Raw genomic sequence first — 15,974 nt, 5'->3', positions numbered from 1 at the left:
TCTCATCCCTTCACCTTTTTCATCCAGTCCCCCAGCTCCCCTCCCCTCTGGCAACCAGTAGTCGTTTCTCTGCATTTGTGAGTCTGTTTCTGTTTTGTTTGTTCATTTATATTGTTCTTTAGATTCCACATATAAGTGAATTATATGGTATTTGTCTTTCTCTGACAAATTTGTACTTCACTGAGCATAATATCCTGTAGGTCCATTAGTGCTGTCACAAATGGTAAGGCTTCATTCTTTTTTTATGAATGAGTAATATTCCATTGTAGACATGTACCACAGCTTTTTTATCCACTTGTCACCTGTATTTTTACAATAGCCTCCTAACTTTTTTGCCTGTTTCTCTTCTTACCTCCTGAGAGTCAGTTCTTCCTGTTTCCCCTTTCTACATTTGTACTTCCTCTTCCTCTAGGTAGGTGTGGCTTGTCCTCTCACCTCCTTTGGGTCTCTGTTTAAATGTATCTACTTTTACCCCAGCATTTCCAATTTCTCTTCCTTGATTTATTTTTCATCATGACACTCACTTCCAGTTGATAGTTTATATTTGTCTGATAGTCTTCCTCTGTCTTCCCCAGATGGAATCTGTAAGAACAGCGATTTTTTTTCCTACTGATTCGTGCACTTCAGGGTTCTGGAGTCCTAAGACAGCATGGGACTCAATAAATATTTCTTTAATGAATGGATGAAAGTGCAGCACAAAGAAAGGGAAAAATAGGTTGTTTTCACCAACTGAGCTGTGATTCTGAGGAGAAGGCAGACTGTCCTGTCATATGTGTGTAAGTCTGTGTAAATGTGAGTGGGGCTGTGATTACTTGACTTTCAAAGGCCAATATACATTGTAATGTTCCGTGTGCTAGCCCTCCAGAATTGTATCTCAATATCCATTTTTATTAAAAAAGAAGATAAGAAATACATTGATAAATATATAAATGGCAACTTTTCATTCTGTCCACAGTGTCTTCTATTTTTACCGTCCCAAATGTAAGATTGCAGCCAGAATCTGGAGAAAGCATGCGGGCCTTTGGGAAAAACAATAGTTATGGCAAAAGTCTATCAAACAGCAAGCACTGATGAGCACAGCGCTCTCAAGAGAGCACAGGTAAGATGGCCCACTTTCCTTGGAAAATAATATTGAGTAGATGTCAAATAGATCTTTTAAGTGAAATAGTTCAGGTTTTTCCCCACCTGACAAGTCTCTTATGTTCATTATGGCATTCACCCCCGGTTCTACTGAGGAGAAGTGCAGTCAGTCATTTGCATATTTTCAGGCATTTCTGGATTCTAACCAAAATTGTACTTCATTCATATGGTCTGAAACAAGCCATTTAGTCAGAAGCAAACCATTCTAACTATTCACACATTCTTCATTGAGGTGAGAAAAAGGTTAACCTTGGGCTGAATCGAAGCCACAGACCTGCTTTGTTTGACCCACACAATTTATTTTTCAATCAGTTGCTCTCATTTTAAAATGGGGAGATTTTACCCAATGTCTGGATTTCTGGCTTTTCTTGAAAGATCGGCAGCTCCATCCCATGCTCACAATCCAGCCGGAAGTGAGTGAGTCTGACTGAATGCTGGCCGCCTGCCTCGGGAAGGACATGTGCTCTAGGCGTTGCTCAGCTGCCACGTGGCCACGTCGCCCATTTCTGATCCCTGCCGGGCCCCTGGTACAGACCTTATCAGGGTGAAGTGTCCCTTTGTTTCCTGTATGGGACTGTGACTGCCACTATTCTGCAGATAAGGAGCGTAATCTAAACAGGGCCATCGCTGGGCCTGTCAGCCTGTCCCCGTCATCGCACATGCTTCACAGAAACAAACATAGGACAGCAGCTTCTGAAATGCCTGTGCCTCTCTTTTATTGCCAGATGAAAGTGTCTGGGTTTGGGGAATTTTGTGCCTGTGTGTGTGTGTGTGTGTGTGTGTGTGTGTGTGTGTGTGTGTATACACATCTTTTCCTTCAACGTCACATAACACTCTCAAGCAAATAGAGAACCAACTTTTCTGGGGGAAAGTTTCTTATTCGCTAGTCCATGTTTGTTCCTTGCTCATGTGGATGCTCAGCAATTCGGTGTTCTAGTGAACTGGAGGGTGGGCACAGCATGGCTGGCGCTCCTCTTCCTTCCTCTGTCTCTTAACGGGAAAGGGGTTAACAGGCTGCATTGTCAGCCTGGCAAAGAGAGCGAATTAAATTGTCCACCTTGTCTTGTGGGTAGGAGTGAGACCCTTCACACTTCAGGTTATTTTTCCCTGTTGGATGCAGTTACCTAGAAGCACAGTTTCACTGCCCCGCAGCGTTTGTGCTGCCATTCTGAATTTCCATTGGTCAGACAAAGAGTGGGGCTGAGTGTTTGACCAGCAACCTCCTGGTTCTGAGAGTGGTTTGAATGCATGAGGTTGCAGCATAGACTTAAAGTATTTAACCTACATTACCATAATGAGGGCCCTGGCTTTATAAATCCTTTAGCCAATTCAGTAGAACAAAACAAAAAGTGGACTTTATTTGGGCTGCTCTCCCATACACACATGCACACAAGCAAGTTTGAATTTCAATTGCAAGGCTATGTTCTTTCTTCTCTGCTCTTTTGAGAGTTCTCCAGCCTGAGCCTGGCCAGTCAAAGCTGTTAGAACATGTGTAGATGAGGTCAGCTTCTCCTTGTAAAATCAAATCAAACTTACAGAACACAAGCCTAGCCTGTGAGGATTCAAAAATTAATTGAAAAGAAATTTTAAAAGCTGCTCAGAACTGTGATCATCAGTATTTAAAAGCCTTTTAAAATGTATTTTCTTTGCAGTATATTTTTTAAACTAATTTAAGGTTATATCTGCATGGTAGAAGATCTTCCTCTAGAATTATTTGATAACACAAATATCTTCTCTATGAATTTTGTCATTTTACATCAACTTGTAAAGCCTTAATATCAGTGTTTTTGTTGTTCTTTTCCAAATTGAACTACCTCAGCTTGATTAAACATTACATTAAGAAAACATCTTAATTTTTCTTTTCTCAGAAAAGTTGCATGGAAACTGGCTTCTGAGTTTTCTGTCAGCAGAAAAGGAAATCATTTTAATTTCTCCCCTTAGTGGGTTTTTAATTTTAATCAAATGGGGCCATCTTAGAGATAAAAAATATATAGCCTATATATTGTCCTAAGACATCCTGTACAAAAGAACTTAGTCTGACCAATAGTTGAATATCAAATTATAGACATGTTGAGCAAAAAAAATCTACATAAATATAGGTATTCATAGAGAAAAACATGGAACTTTCTATATTTTAATTTTGTTTTTGATGAATTAACTGTTTAGAGCAGGATGTGGCATTTTAACTTTTCCTCCAATGTCCCAATTCTTTGTAAAGCCCAGAAAGATTAGGAAGGAGAGGGAGGGGGGAAAGGTTGGGGCCCTAATAGACTAAGACTAGGCTAAGGTCAGCATTTCCCCATCTCTCTTGAGAGTTAACCGGAGGGAAGTGCATTGATTCTCTTCTGTTTTTGAAATGACGAGGACTGATAGGCAGCAGTGTTTCAGGCCCTAATTTTTCCCCAGTCCCTCAACGCCAAACTGTTTCTGTACTTGCATGCGAAGGTCACTTCATTATTTAGTTAATAGTCCTGGATTTGCATAAACGGGATAATGAGAAGCATTTTCCTTTGCAAGCAGAAAGCAATTTTGGTTTCAGGGTCCTGCGACCAAATTAAATGAAAAGAAAAACCAAACACTACCTGAGTTGAACATGGGCTAGTGCCACCAGGTGACCAAAAGACTGTGCTTTCTGCATTTTGTTATCCTCTAAAGATATTAACAGATTCAAGATCTCATAGATTGTCCCCACTTTTTATCACCATTGAAGAGTAAAATCCTCTTAATGTCTGAGGGAGCCTTCAGTGTGCATATAAATTTTCCCCAAGGAAAAGACTAGAAGCTATGTTGAATACCACAGCCAGTAGATTCACTTACATTTGCATACCCTGATACCAAACACAGCCCTATGTTGAGCTTAATTTCCAGTTTTTCTAAACAGACAGTGTCTACTTCTCTTTTTGCTGAATACAAGGAATAAGAGTGGCCTCTAATCTGTTAGACAGATGTCTTCACATTTTTTTCTGAAACGATATGTGCTCATTAGGGTACATCTCTTTTCAGTGAATCAGCTGGTCTTCAGACCCTATTAAATTTGTAATAAGTACAGATTTAATATCTGTCTGTCTAGTGCATGAAAAAATTGTATTTGGTTCAAGTGTAAGAAGTTAGCTGCATGCAGATTTTGGTGACCTTCTCCTTGCCTTATAGAGTATTATCTTTGCTAATCAACATTATTTAAGTATTATATGACAATGAGACAAAAAAAGGGTTAGGCTCTCTCTGCTTGATTTAGTTATCAAGCAATAACTAAAAGTAATCTTCCAGGTAAACAGAATGCATTAAACTGGATTCAATCAGTATAAATTTGTGTCAATTCTAGATGATAGCCACCTAAGAGAAGCTCAAAGTGTTTGAGGAAGAGAAACTCTCAAATGAGGAAAGAGGTAGGTAGCAGAGGGAGAGGGACAGAGAGGGACCATTGAGAAGGACAGAAAGAGCTATGCCCAGGAACAGGAGAGACCCGGAGAAAGTGGGCGTGGGCTATTTTAGGGGAAGGAGACACAGATTTCCTCAGCTAATGGTGGTCTTTGTTGAGATTGCTCAGGGGGGAGTAAGGCAGAACAAGCTGACAGTCCACATAGGTGCGCAAACACTCAGTGCCCCTTAGAATCCTACGGGAGCTTTCGTTCTGCCATCTGGACCCTGGTAACTGCTCCTGGAGAAACACCCACCTGCTCTCTCCTTTATCCTGTGACACTGTGGCAGCTCACTGGTTCTGTGGCTGCATCAACTCACATCCCTTTCATCTTCTCCTCACCTCCTGGTTTCTGCAGACCTGTTTCCGCTTATGCAGGAATCCTGCCCATTGTCATTTCTCTGTCTCTTTTTCTGTATTGCTGAGATCTTTTCCTCAGGCTCAGTCCCTCCTCAGAAGCAGTTCTGATCGGGGTCGTCATCACTGTGCAGTAGAGAGCAAGGCTGTTTTTTCAGTCACCCCAGAAGCTGCTGGCTGACTAGACCACCCTTGGTCAGGCACTGAGCCCTGATCCAGTCAGCTGAGCTGGGCCCTAGATGGCCAACCTTTACTTAAGGAACCCCTCAGAAGAGGGCTGAAGCACGCTGTGTAGTCTGAAGGTACCTTGCCTGGCCACTACCAAGGAAGGAAACCAGCCAGTACAAAGGGGCACTCCACTTTTCATGGAGTAACAGCATCCTCATTTGTGTGATATTTTTGACTAAAGGTCTTTTTTTATTGCTTAAAGTATTACAAATAGTAGTACATATGTCTCCTTTTTCCCCCACTGACTTCCCCCCAGCTTCCCCTACCCCCGGCACATGCCCTCACCCCCACCCCTAGTGTCTGTGTCCATTGGTTATCCTTATGTGCATGCATAGAAGTCCTTCAGTTGATCTCTTACCACCAACCCCCCAACCCTCTCCTGCCTTCCCGCTATAGTTTGACAGTTGGTTCGTTGCTTCTTTGTCTCTGTATCTATTTCTGTTCATCAGTTTATGGAGTTCATTATATTCCATAAATGAGTGAGATCATGTGATATTTATCTTTCTCTGACTGGCTTATTTCGCTTAACATAATGCTCTCCAGTTCCATCCATGCTGTTGCAAATGGTAAGAATTCCTTCTTTTTTATCGCAGTGTAGTATTCCATTGTGTAGATGTATCACAGTTTTTTAGTTCACTCGTCTGCTGATGGGCACTTTCGCTGTTTCCAAATCTTAGCTATTGTAAATTTGCTGCTATAAACATAGGGGTGCATATATCCTTTCTGATTGGTGTTTCTGTTTTCTTGAGATATATATACCTAGAACTGGTATTACTGGGTCAAATGCCAGTTCCATTTTTAGTTTTTGTGGAAACCATAAAAATCTTAGAAGAAGCCACAGGAAGCAAAATAGCAGACATTTGTTGTAGCAATATCTTTACCGACATAACTCCTAGGGCAATGGAAACTAAGGAGAAAATAAACAAATGGGACTACATCAAAATAAAAAGCTTCTGCACAGCAAAAGAAACCATCAACAAAACAACAAGAAAGCCCACTGCATGGGAGAACATATTTGCCAATGTTATCACCGATAAGGGTTTAAGCTCCAACATTTACAGGGAACTCATACAACTTAACAAAAGGAAGATAAACAATCCAATCAAAAAATGGGCAAAGGACCTAAATAGACACTTTTCGAAAGAGGACATACAGAAGGCCAGGAGACATATGAAAACATGCCCAAAGTCACTAATCATCTGAGAGATGCAAATCAAAACCACAATGAGGCACCATCTCACACCTGTCAGAATGGCTATCATCATCAAATCAACAAACGACAAGTGCTGGCGAGGATGCGGAGAAAAAGGAATCCTCCTGCACTGCTGGTGGGAATGCAGACTGGTGCAGCCACTGTGGAGAACAGTATGACGTTTCCGCAAAAGACTAAAGGTCTTTTTAAGCCATGTTGTATTTTCACAACTTTAGTCACAAAAGGAGACACTACCAATCAGTACTTATCACAATGTAAGAAAGTCAAGTTTGGGATCTAACTTTATTTCAGCAGCAGGAAGGCTTCTGATTTTTTTTTCTGTAAGAACTATTATTTTCTTCATGAACCTGCAAATTTTTTTCCTATCAAACGACTACAATTTTATTGTCTGTTGTCTCCTGTGGTTGACAAGACTAGTTCTGGAAACAACAGAGAGAGGGGGAAACAAACCTCAGTGTTTCTTAAAGGCTTTATCTGAAAGAATCCCTGGTTTTTGTCATTACCCCTTCATTGCTGCAGATTAAAAAATACATCTTATTCAGGAAATTGACAGTGCTTCAAACCACCAATGCAGAATGCTGAGAAGAGGCTGGAATGTGGTTTAGTTTCCCTGCCCTACCTCCACCCCCTTTCCTTAGTTTCCCTCTACCCTGGAGAGTCTGTTGTCTCCTCTAAACCGATGCAAATTAGTAGGCTAAGTAAGTTTGTCTCTTCTCTCCTCCCTCTCCCTTCTCTGCCTCTCCACTTCTCCCTGTGCTCTGCACCATCACCACCAACCCTGTGAAGGGGTTAGCAAAGGACTCTAAGGCCTTTGCTACCTAATCTGCTTAATTATGTCCTGGGAATGTGACAAAGCAGAGTGGAAGTAAAGTTAAATATATCATGCTTCATCCAGAGTACATTTTTAAGCATTCATTTCATTTTTTTCTGTTGACATAATTTCAGATTTATAGAAAAGTTGCAGAAATAGTAAGAATAGTACAAAGAATTCCTGATACCCTTTCCCCATTTTCCCCAAATGTTTGCATTTTACTACATTTGCTATTCTCACACACAGACACATACACACACACACAGGCACGCACAAATGTGTGCACATGCACATTGTTTTTCTAAACTATTGTTTTAACTCACATGACACTCCATTGCCTTTAAATATTTCAGTGTGTTTTTCTTAAAAAGAATTCAGAGTGATATATTTAAAACTAAAAATAATAATAGTTTTTGCCCTTTTCCTTTTCCCTTCTCTGATTGAGAGTTTTTAAAAGCAAAAAGACTAAAAGACAAGAAGCGTTTTATGTTTCACAGATTGGTTCATCAGCCATGGATGCTCAAAACTTGGCTATTTTTTGTGATTCGGTGTTTTAAGTCAGATGAGCTTTCAAAGTGGGGGGGAGGGAGTTATGAATAAAAACTGCAACTTATATCGCTGTCTTTTTAAAACCCAAATTAATTTCTTAGGGACTGTTTAGCCAGCAGCATAATATGAGTGAAGCTTTCTTGTAAAAAATGGTAGACACGGGATGTGATGCGGCTAGTAAGCAAGATGTCTGTTGGAGTGCTTGGCCACACTGCTATGGAGTTAGCAGTCGCATAGATTATAGCAAGCAGTTACAATCAGCTCAGGTGCTCGATTTTCCTTTTTATTTCATGGCGAGTCTTAAGAATTTAGGGTACAGAGGGAATCGGCTATGCCCTAAGTGCACTGTATTGTATTATTAATACCGGGGTAGCAGCTGAGTCCCACTAGACAGTCTTTGTGGTCTGCGGATACTCTAAGAAGTGTCTGAGCATGAAAGGAGGCTGCTTGAGTTGAAGTGGGCTGATGGTCTGAGATGACATTTGAATGCATGGAGGACAATGTCTAAATGATAATGTCGGGAAGGGAAGGCAAAAAGAAGCTTGAGACTATTCCCATTGTCCCACGATGCTCAGCACTCCTCCTGAGGTAGTCCTCACGAGGGAGCTTTGTCTGGGTAGAAATGGGGAGTGGGGTCAGGGAGGGGTGCACACTGGGGCTCCGGGACAAAAGCCAGGGGTTCAGGGCCTTAGACACATTAAAATTCTAGACAAGATAGTAAATGTTATGAAAAGCTCAACCCAAATGTATTTCATGTCTAACAAAGTTAAACATTTTAGCTAAATTATTACAAGGATAGTTAACAAAATGTTTGCAATACACTGAGATGCTTCTATGAAATAAAGCTTTTAAGAACATCAAATCAGTTGTGCAAATGAATAATTTACCAAGTCTCTTTTGGAATTTTGGATAGCTGTTTCCTACACACATACACACAGACACACGAACATGCACACTCTATATGCTCACACAGCCAATAGAATAATTGCTAGGATAGCATCATAGATTAGTCAAAGGGTTGCTTTCCACCTATGGAAATAATGCACAAACTCTCAAACAAAAAAAATACAAAAGTTGGAGAAGTTGATGGAAATTTAACTCATAATAAATATCACCATATATGTCAAGCATGGAATCAAATACTGTGGCTGTTGTCCTGGCCAGTGTGGCTCAGTTAGTTGGGCACCATCCTGTGCACCAAAAGGTTGATGTTGGATTTCTGGTCAGTGAATATGCCTGGGTTTGGGTCAATCCCCAGTAGGGGCATGCAGGAGGCAGCCAGTGGATGTTTTACTCTTATGTGGATGTTTCTATCTTTCCTTCTCCCTTCCCCTCTCTCTCTAAAAATTAAAAATATATATATTAAAAAATACTGTGACTGTTAACTTCCATTTTGGGGTGAATTTTTTTTCTTTAAATTATCACCATTCTTTTAATGTAGTTTGCTTTATGTATACTGCCCTTGGATTTTTAATTGCTCTGGATTATCATTTTCAATGCAATTAGTAAAATGTCCTCAATTACATATAATAATTACTGTAAATGGGACTATTGGTCTAATTACTATAAATGGGGAAAGATGTGTGATTATCATGTGCAATTAAATCATGTACAGTATTTATTTTACATTATTACATAGAGTGGTGTAATGATTATGTTGTATCATTTCTTGGTCAACAAATCTACTTTCTATTAAGATACCTAGAATTGTGATCCATTGTCAAAGGTCCATATACCCGATTTTTCTTCCTAACATCATTGAGCTACTCTGTGGGCTGAGAACCCACCAAATAACTTGCACAGCAAGAAAATCTAGAAGAGAAAATTTTTTTTACCTCATTAATAAGAATGCCCATGTTTTTACTGTTAAATCCTCCTTGAGCCCAGTGCCATGTTCAACCATACCTGTTTGTTTTTATGTAAATGAGCATAAATCAACACCCCTAAATAATGGTAACATTTAAAACATGCCTGAGGTGGGGTGGGGGGAGGTCTTCCTTCACTGTGGCAAACATGATAATCACCCCTAGTTTACAAATGCACACTTAACGAGCTTATAGCACATAATTAATTCTGCGAAGGTTGCTGTTTGACAGAGAGGGATTGTGGGAATTGCATATTGATAGTGGCAGGAGAAATACATCTATTTTCTCCACGTCAGGTAGGGTGTTCTTGTGTTCTTTAGAAACTGGCACATCTCAGAGGTGTTGCTCTCGAAATGATCTCAGGATGGAAAGAAATCAGTAATTACAGAGCCAGGCATTCAGTTGTGTCCTAATTTTCCCACCAGTTTTTCAGTGTTTCAGCTGCCTCGGAGACTTAAAGTATTCTCATTAGGTAGCTGCAGAGGCAGCGGCTTGCCTACTCCCTCATTCTCTCACTCGCATTTCTTTCTTCCCCCCACCCCCCGATTCCTGCCTTGGGAGTGACTGTGAAGATCATTTGCTAGAATGATTGGCAGGCTAGAGGATTCGATCAGATGAGTTCCTCTTAGCGTAGGTCAAAAAGGCTAGTTAACAGGAGCTGTCGAAAAATGCCAGCAGCATTCGAAATGGGAAATGTCATGACTTCGAGGCAGGGGGTGCCACCTGGAACAGAAAGCCCCCAGCTCATTAGCAAGTTACAGGATGTGGGCTTAACTGGAGGGAGCAGAGAAGGAAAGATAATACCCAATAGGAAAAATGATTGTGAAGTGGAATTGATTTCATGTATAATTTGTTTATCACTAGAGGGGACAAATGCTGTCCTTCTGACAGGAGCAGCGGAGTGTGGACTATGAATGAAGCCACTTAGCATAATCTCCAGGTTGAGCTTTGGATTTAAAGAATGCAAACTTCTTTATTCTTAACTGTGGAAATGATCAGGTCATGTTACATTAATTAAAGCTGACATACTCTCAAATGTTTTATCTGGGCGATGTGGCAATTCAACAGAAACGGAGATGGGCAACTTTAGGAAATAAGAGGGATTTTTTTTTCCTCTGCTGGTGTGGAAGACTAGCTCAGTTGCATACTGAATTCTAAGAGGGCTGTGGTTAGCCAACCAAGCCCGGCTCCCTGCTTCTTATGCAGTCATTTACAGAGGAGAGTATTTGCCTTTGGGGAGATTGAGATCTAATCCATGTTGAAATATATTTGTATGTTTTAGAATATGACTGTATTATATTTGGGTACAATGTTAAAATTTTAATCTGTTTTTTTTTTTTTCTTTAATGGGGGAGGAAGCTCTCCAGTTCCATTACTGCCTGGATGTCATCTAGAATTTGATATTTTACCGTAGAGTCAGCAACTTACAGTAGCCATATTTACAAACAAAAGGAAGCTACAGAGATATCCTTACAGGAAAAATGAAGCTGCAGTTTGTAAAAGGAGAATATGGTGGCAAAACAGAAAATAGTATTGCCCTAGTATGTACTCAAACTGAACTCCAAATTTAAAGGTTCCAGTATTTTTACATGTTCAAGGGGCCTTAGTGTAAAGCCCTTTTCTACATAAATTGCAACAGAACATGTTTTTTTTTCTTTTGATAAGAAACTTTTATGGTATCATTTATCTTTTACACGGACATCTTCATTTGTTATTTTAAGTCACAAATGCCACAGCTGCAAGTCTTTCTGGCTGAACACGAAAGGATGTTTACTTAGCATCCAGATTTTGGTTAAAACATATTTTCAAAATGTCTTTGCCTTTTCTCTTAAATATTGAGACAGTTTATGAAGCTGTTATGAAATAGCCAATGCTTGTTTTATCGAGCTGCCTCAGACTGCTGTCTTCAGTGAAGAGGAATCTTAAAACCTCCTACTGAAAACACTGGTGGAAAATTTATTCTGTTCTGTATTCAGCATAAAAAGCTTAGCAATAAGCTACTGAATATAGCTGTCAAGATATACTCCGTTAGTTTGTCAAATCTAAAAATTTCAACATCAGTGTGAATCCACTCATCCCCTCATTTGGGAGTTTTATTGTGTGGTCCAAAAGCTGGCCTTTGAAAAAAACATTATGATATACTGTCTGAAATGGTTCGTCTGAAGTTAAGATATTTTTTAAATTCTCCCACAGTAACTCAATTCATTAATAACTGACGGATTTGTTAGAGAAATGAATAAATTAACTATTTCAAGAGAAAACATTGTCAAGAATATGTTTTTTAAGTAAGAGCATTGAGTCTAAGTTGTGTCCAAGTGGATTTCCCAGTTTTAGACTAACTTTAAGTAAGATGTCCTTACCTCTCAGGATGGGCGAGCCAGAGGCACCTGGCGGTCAGAGCCAGGGCGAATGGTGGCCTTTGTCTCCTGCCCTGCCCCCTCTCCTGCCCACCTCTTTCTTCATCACTGCCCTCAGCTTGGCCTTCCAAAGTCTGCACTGCATGCAGGGACTGGGCAGACTCACTACTAATCTTGCATCCTTCTCAGTTAATCCCCTCTCCACGAACTACAGTAATAGCTGGTACATATTGACGCTCTCCTAGTTATCATTCCCTGTGTTGAATCTTTCCACAGTATGGATTGAGTGACCTTGTTGTTAAAATTTCACCTTCAGATTTATGGGTTCCCCTAGGAAAGGTCCCTAGGTGCCAAAGAAATGGCATCCTTCCAATTGTCCTCTACATCAGTAGTTCTCAGTGTGTGGTGCACATACTCTGGGGGTCCCCAGAGACTTCATGGGAAGTCAAAACTGCTTTTGTAATATTGAGATGTTCTTTGCCTTTTGCATGGCTGACATTTGCACTGTAAGTATGCAAAAGCTTGGCGAGGAAAACTGCTGGCTCCTTAGCATGAATTGAGGCAGTGGCACCAAACCATATTCCTAGGCACTGTTCCCTTTACCATCACACCATGGTAACTGTTTTAAAAAGCCAGTTTCAGTTAATAATGTTCTAGACCAAGGGTGGGCAAACTTTTTGACTCGAGGGCCACAATGGGTTCTTAAACTGGACCGGAGGGCCGGAACAAAAGCATGGATGGAGTGTTTGTGTGAACTAATATAAATTCAAAGTAAACATCATTACATAAAAGGGTACGGTCTTTTTTTTTTCTTCTTTTTTTTCTTTTTTTTTTTTTTTTTAGTTTTATTCATTTCAAATGGGCCGGATCCGGCCCGCGGGCCGTAGTTTGCCCACGGCTGTTCTAGACCCTGACCGGTTTGGCTTCGTGGATAGGATAGAACATCAGTCTGCGGACTGAAGGGTCCCAGGTCCGATTCCAGTCAAGGGCATGTACCTCAGTTGTAGACCCAATCCCCGGCCCTGGTCAGGGCTCACGTGGTAGACAACCAATCTATTTGTTGCTCACACATTGATGTTTCTCTCTCTGTCTCTCCTCCCTTCCACTCTCTAAAAATCAATGGAAAGATATCCTCAGTTGTGGATTAACAACAACAACAAAATAATAATGTAATTATTATCTAGATGAAGAGGTAAAAATGATTGATTTTGTTACATATCTCCCTTTGAGTAAATGTTCTTTAGTATTCGGTGTGACTCAGTGGATAGTTTACATAAACCATCTCCATGTAGACCTCATTACCATGGCTGTTTCAGGAAAAGCTCTGGTGTAGGTATTTGAGTTGCAAGATGAACAAGTTGTTTTTTATTTTCTGAAACATGGTCTTCACCTGAAAGAATAACTAGCTGACAAAGAAATGTTGTTATTTAAATAACATTTGAACTGTATTTGCCACAATGAGCTGACAATTTCCCAAACACTTTTCAAGTGAGATGGGTGGTGACATAAGCAGATGGGAGTTTTTGATATTATGTAGTTATAGCCAGAACAAGGTTCAACTACCTACCAACGTGAAAACCAAACTCATGAGACAGATGCTGGTAAAAAAGAAAAGAGGCCCTGACCGGTGTGGCTCAGTCGGTTGAGCATTGTCCCATGCACCGAGAGGTCACAGCTTTCATTTCCGGTCAGGGCACATGCCCAGGTTGTGGGCTCGATCCCCAGTAGGGGAGTGCGGGAGGCAGCTCATCAGTGTTTCTTGCTCATCGATGTTTCTATCTCTCTCTCCCTCTCCCTTTTTCTCTCTCTAAAAAATCAATAAAAACGTATTTTTTAAAAAAGGAAAGAGGTTTATCTAAGTGCTGGCATCTTGAGAAGATGGGGGGATGCTTGTCCAAACCCCTCTTAGCATTTCAGTGCAGGCAGGGGTTTTTATAGGGAGGGAGAGGTAAAGCAGAACAAAGAGATCAGGGGGAGGGGCTGTGGACATAAAGGCAGTGTCCTTGCTGGTCCCCATATGGATTATTAATGTCGGCATACTGGAGCTGGTCAGTGCTAGCCAAATTCCTGCAGTTGGGCGATCTCAGTCAACCGAAGTCATGCTCAAGGCCATTTTTGTACAAGCAGGAACTGGAACTGCTGGTGCCTACAATATGCTTTTACGGAAACTGTCAGTATGAGTTGCTTTTATCAGTTTGTTAGTATATTTTATTCTAATTCCATTTCATGGTTAGTCAGGGTAGTATAAGGTTTTTATTCCCCATTACATAGTGAAATGTGTCAACATTTGAAAGGTCTGCCTAACTCATTGAACCAGTGTTTTCAAATGACCAATGCATGATTTAGAAAATCATTGCATGAATAAAATATTCACTACAATTGTAAAATAAAGCAATAGATTTTAAAGTAACAGGACACCAAGAATTCATTACATATGGTTTCAGATTTCCCAGTGCAACTAACCCTTAAGAAACTACCACTTGCTGAGTTTTGTTGTAATATAAAAGAAGAATATATATCTACAAATATCTGAAAGGGCTATTAAAATATATTTTTCTTTTCCAACTACCTATCTGTGAGAGACCATATTTTCTTCAGTTGCTTCAACCAAAACATGTCACAGGACAGATTGAATGCAGAAGAAGATATGAGAATCCAGCCATCCTATGTTCAGCCAGACATTAACAAGATTTCCATAATAAAGCAGTGCCACCCTTCTCACTAATTCTGTTTGGAAAATATAGTTATTTTTATTCAAATAATGCTTTTATATTAACATGTAATGAATTTATTTTTAATTAATAAATATTAATTACAAATATGCTAAATATCAATAACTATAACCCATGTAAACAAAAGTTCTTTTGGGGTCCTCTATAATCAAAGGTCTGTAAGGCCAAAAAGTGTGAGAACCACTGCTCTATATCACTAGTGCTATGCTATATCTCTAACATGCTAATTATGTTGGTAACATTTTCCCCCATGAATAAATTACTGTTCACTGAATTTTTTTTTCTGTGTAAAACTATTCCACTTCTATCCATCTCATTGAATATCTCAGTTTTTCTGGGGGTACAATGGATAAAATTTCTATTCTTGTGTTCACAGGTATACCATCTGAAAATTACAATAAAGTATCATTTGCTATGCTGTTGACGATTAGTAGACCAAGTGTTAAAAGACCTTTGCTATATATTAGTTGTTTGGGCTGCAACTTTTCCTTTTTTATATGCATTAGGTTTGACCTTGCATGGAGAGACTCTGACTATAAAACACCTAGTCATCAGACCATTTTCATAGATTTTTTTTTTATAGGACTCAGGACTCAATACAGTGCCTTGATCAGACTCAGCATAAATTCAATTTCTTTCAGGAGAAGGGACTCGGGTTTTTCTCTACCCACACAGTAGGAAGTAGCTCATGGAAATCTGGGTGAATTTGAGATTCAGAATTAAAAGTTACTATTCAGCATGATTAGCAGTCAGATTAGGGTTCTTTTTTTAACTCTTCTTTTTGAAACACTTGTAGATTTATAGCAAAGTTGTAAAGTGAGTTTAGAGAGTATACCCTTCACCAACTTTTAATATCAACAACCTTTATATCCATGGTACATTTATCAACTTAAGATATTAACATATGTCCCTTCCTATTAATTAAATGGCAACTTTATTTGTAGTTCATCTGTTTTCACACTCATGTCCTTTTTCTGTCTCATGACTCCATCCAGGGTACCACATTGTATTTAATCATAGTCTCCTTAGTCTTCTGTGGTCTGTGGTAGTTTCTCAACTTCCCTTGTTCTTTATGACCTTCATGCTTTGAAAAAGTACTGTTCAGGTATTTTCTAGAATTTCCCTTATGATGTTTTCTCCTTTTATACTGGGGTTATGGGTTTTGGAGAAGAATAACACCAAGATGTAGTGCTCTTCTCATCACATCCTGTGAGGAAGTACATGAGAGCCACATGACTTATCATTGGTCTTGTTGACCTTGACCACTAGGTTAAGGTAGGTGAAGTTTTAAAGCCCAGGTAATA

At 39.7% G+C, this 15,974-nt stretch overlaps 1 protein-coding gene across 2 annotated transcripts in view; it reads left to right on the top strand.

The window, feature by feature from the left end:
* Window positions 1–15,974, top strand: part of CDK14 (cyclin dependent kinase 14) — a 531,041-nt gene that overhangs the window by 447,124 nt on the left and 67,943 nt on the right. For both annotated transcript variants that reach the window (XM_036328251.1, XM_036328252.1), the window contains one exon: window positions 956–1,099. In XM_036328251.1, the coding sequence (XP_036184144.1) occupies window positions 956–1,071 (116 nt within the window). In that variant the 3' untranslated portion in view covers window positions 1,072–1,099. The remainder of the gene's footprint in view (window positions 1–955; window positions 1,100–15,974) is intronic.

This window comes from Myotis myotis, unplaced genomic scaffold (genome assembly GCF_014108235.1).
Source record: "Myotis myotis isolate mMyoMyo1 unplaced genomic scaffold, mMyoMyo1.p scaffold_m19_p_11, whole genome shotgun sequence".
Classification (NCBI taxonomy): Eukaryota; Metazoa; Chordata; class Mammalia; order Chiroptera; family Vespertilionidae; genus Myotis; species Myotis myotis.
The sequence above is the reverse complement of the archived record's forward strand: the minus strand, read 5'-3'. Positions and strand labels throughout refer to the sequence as shown.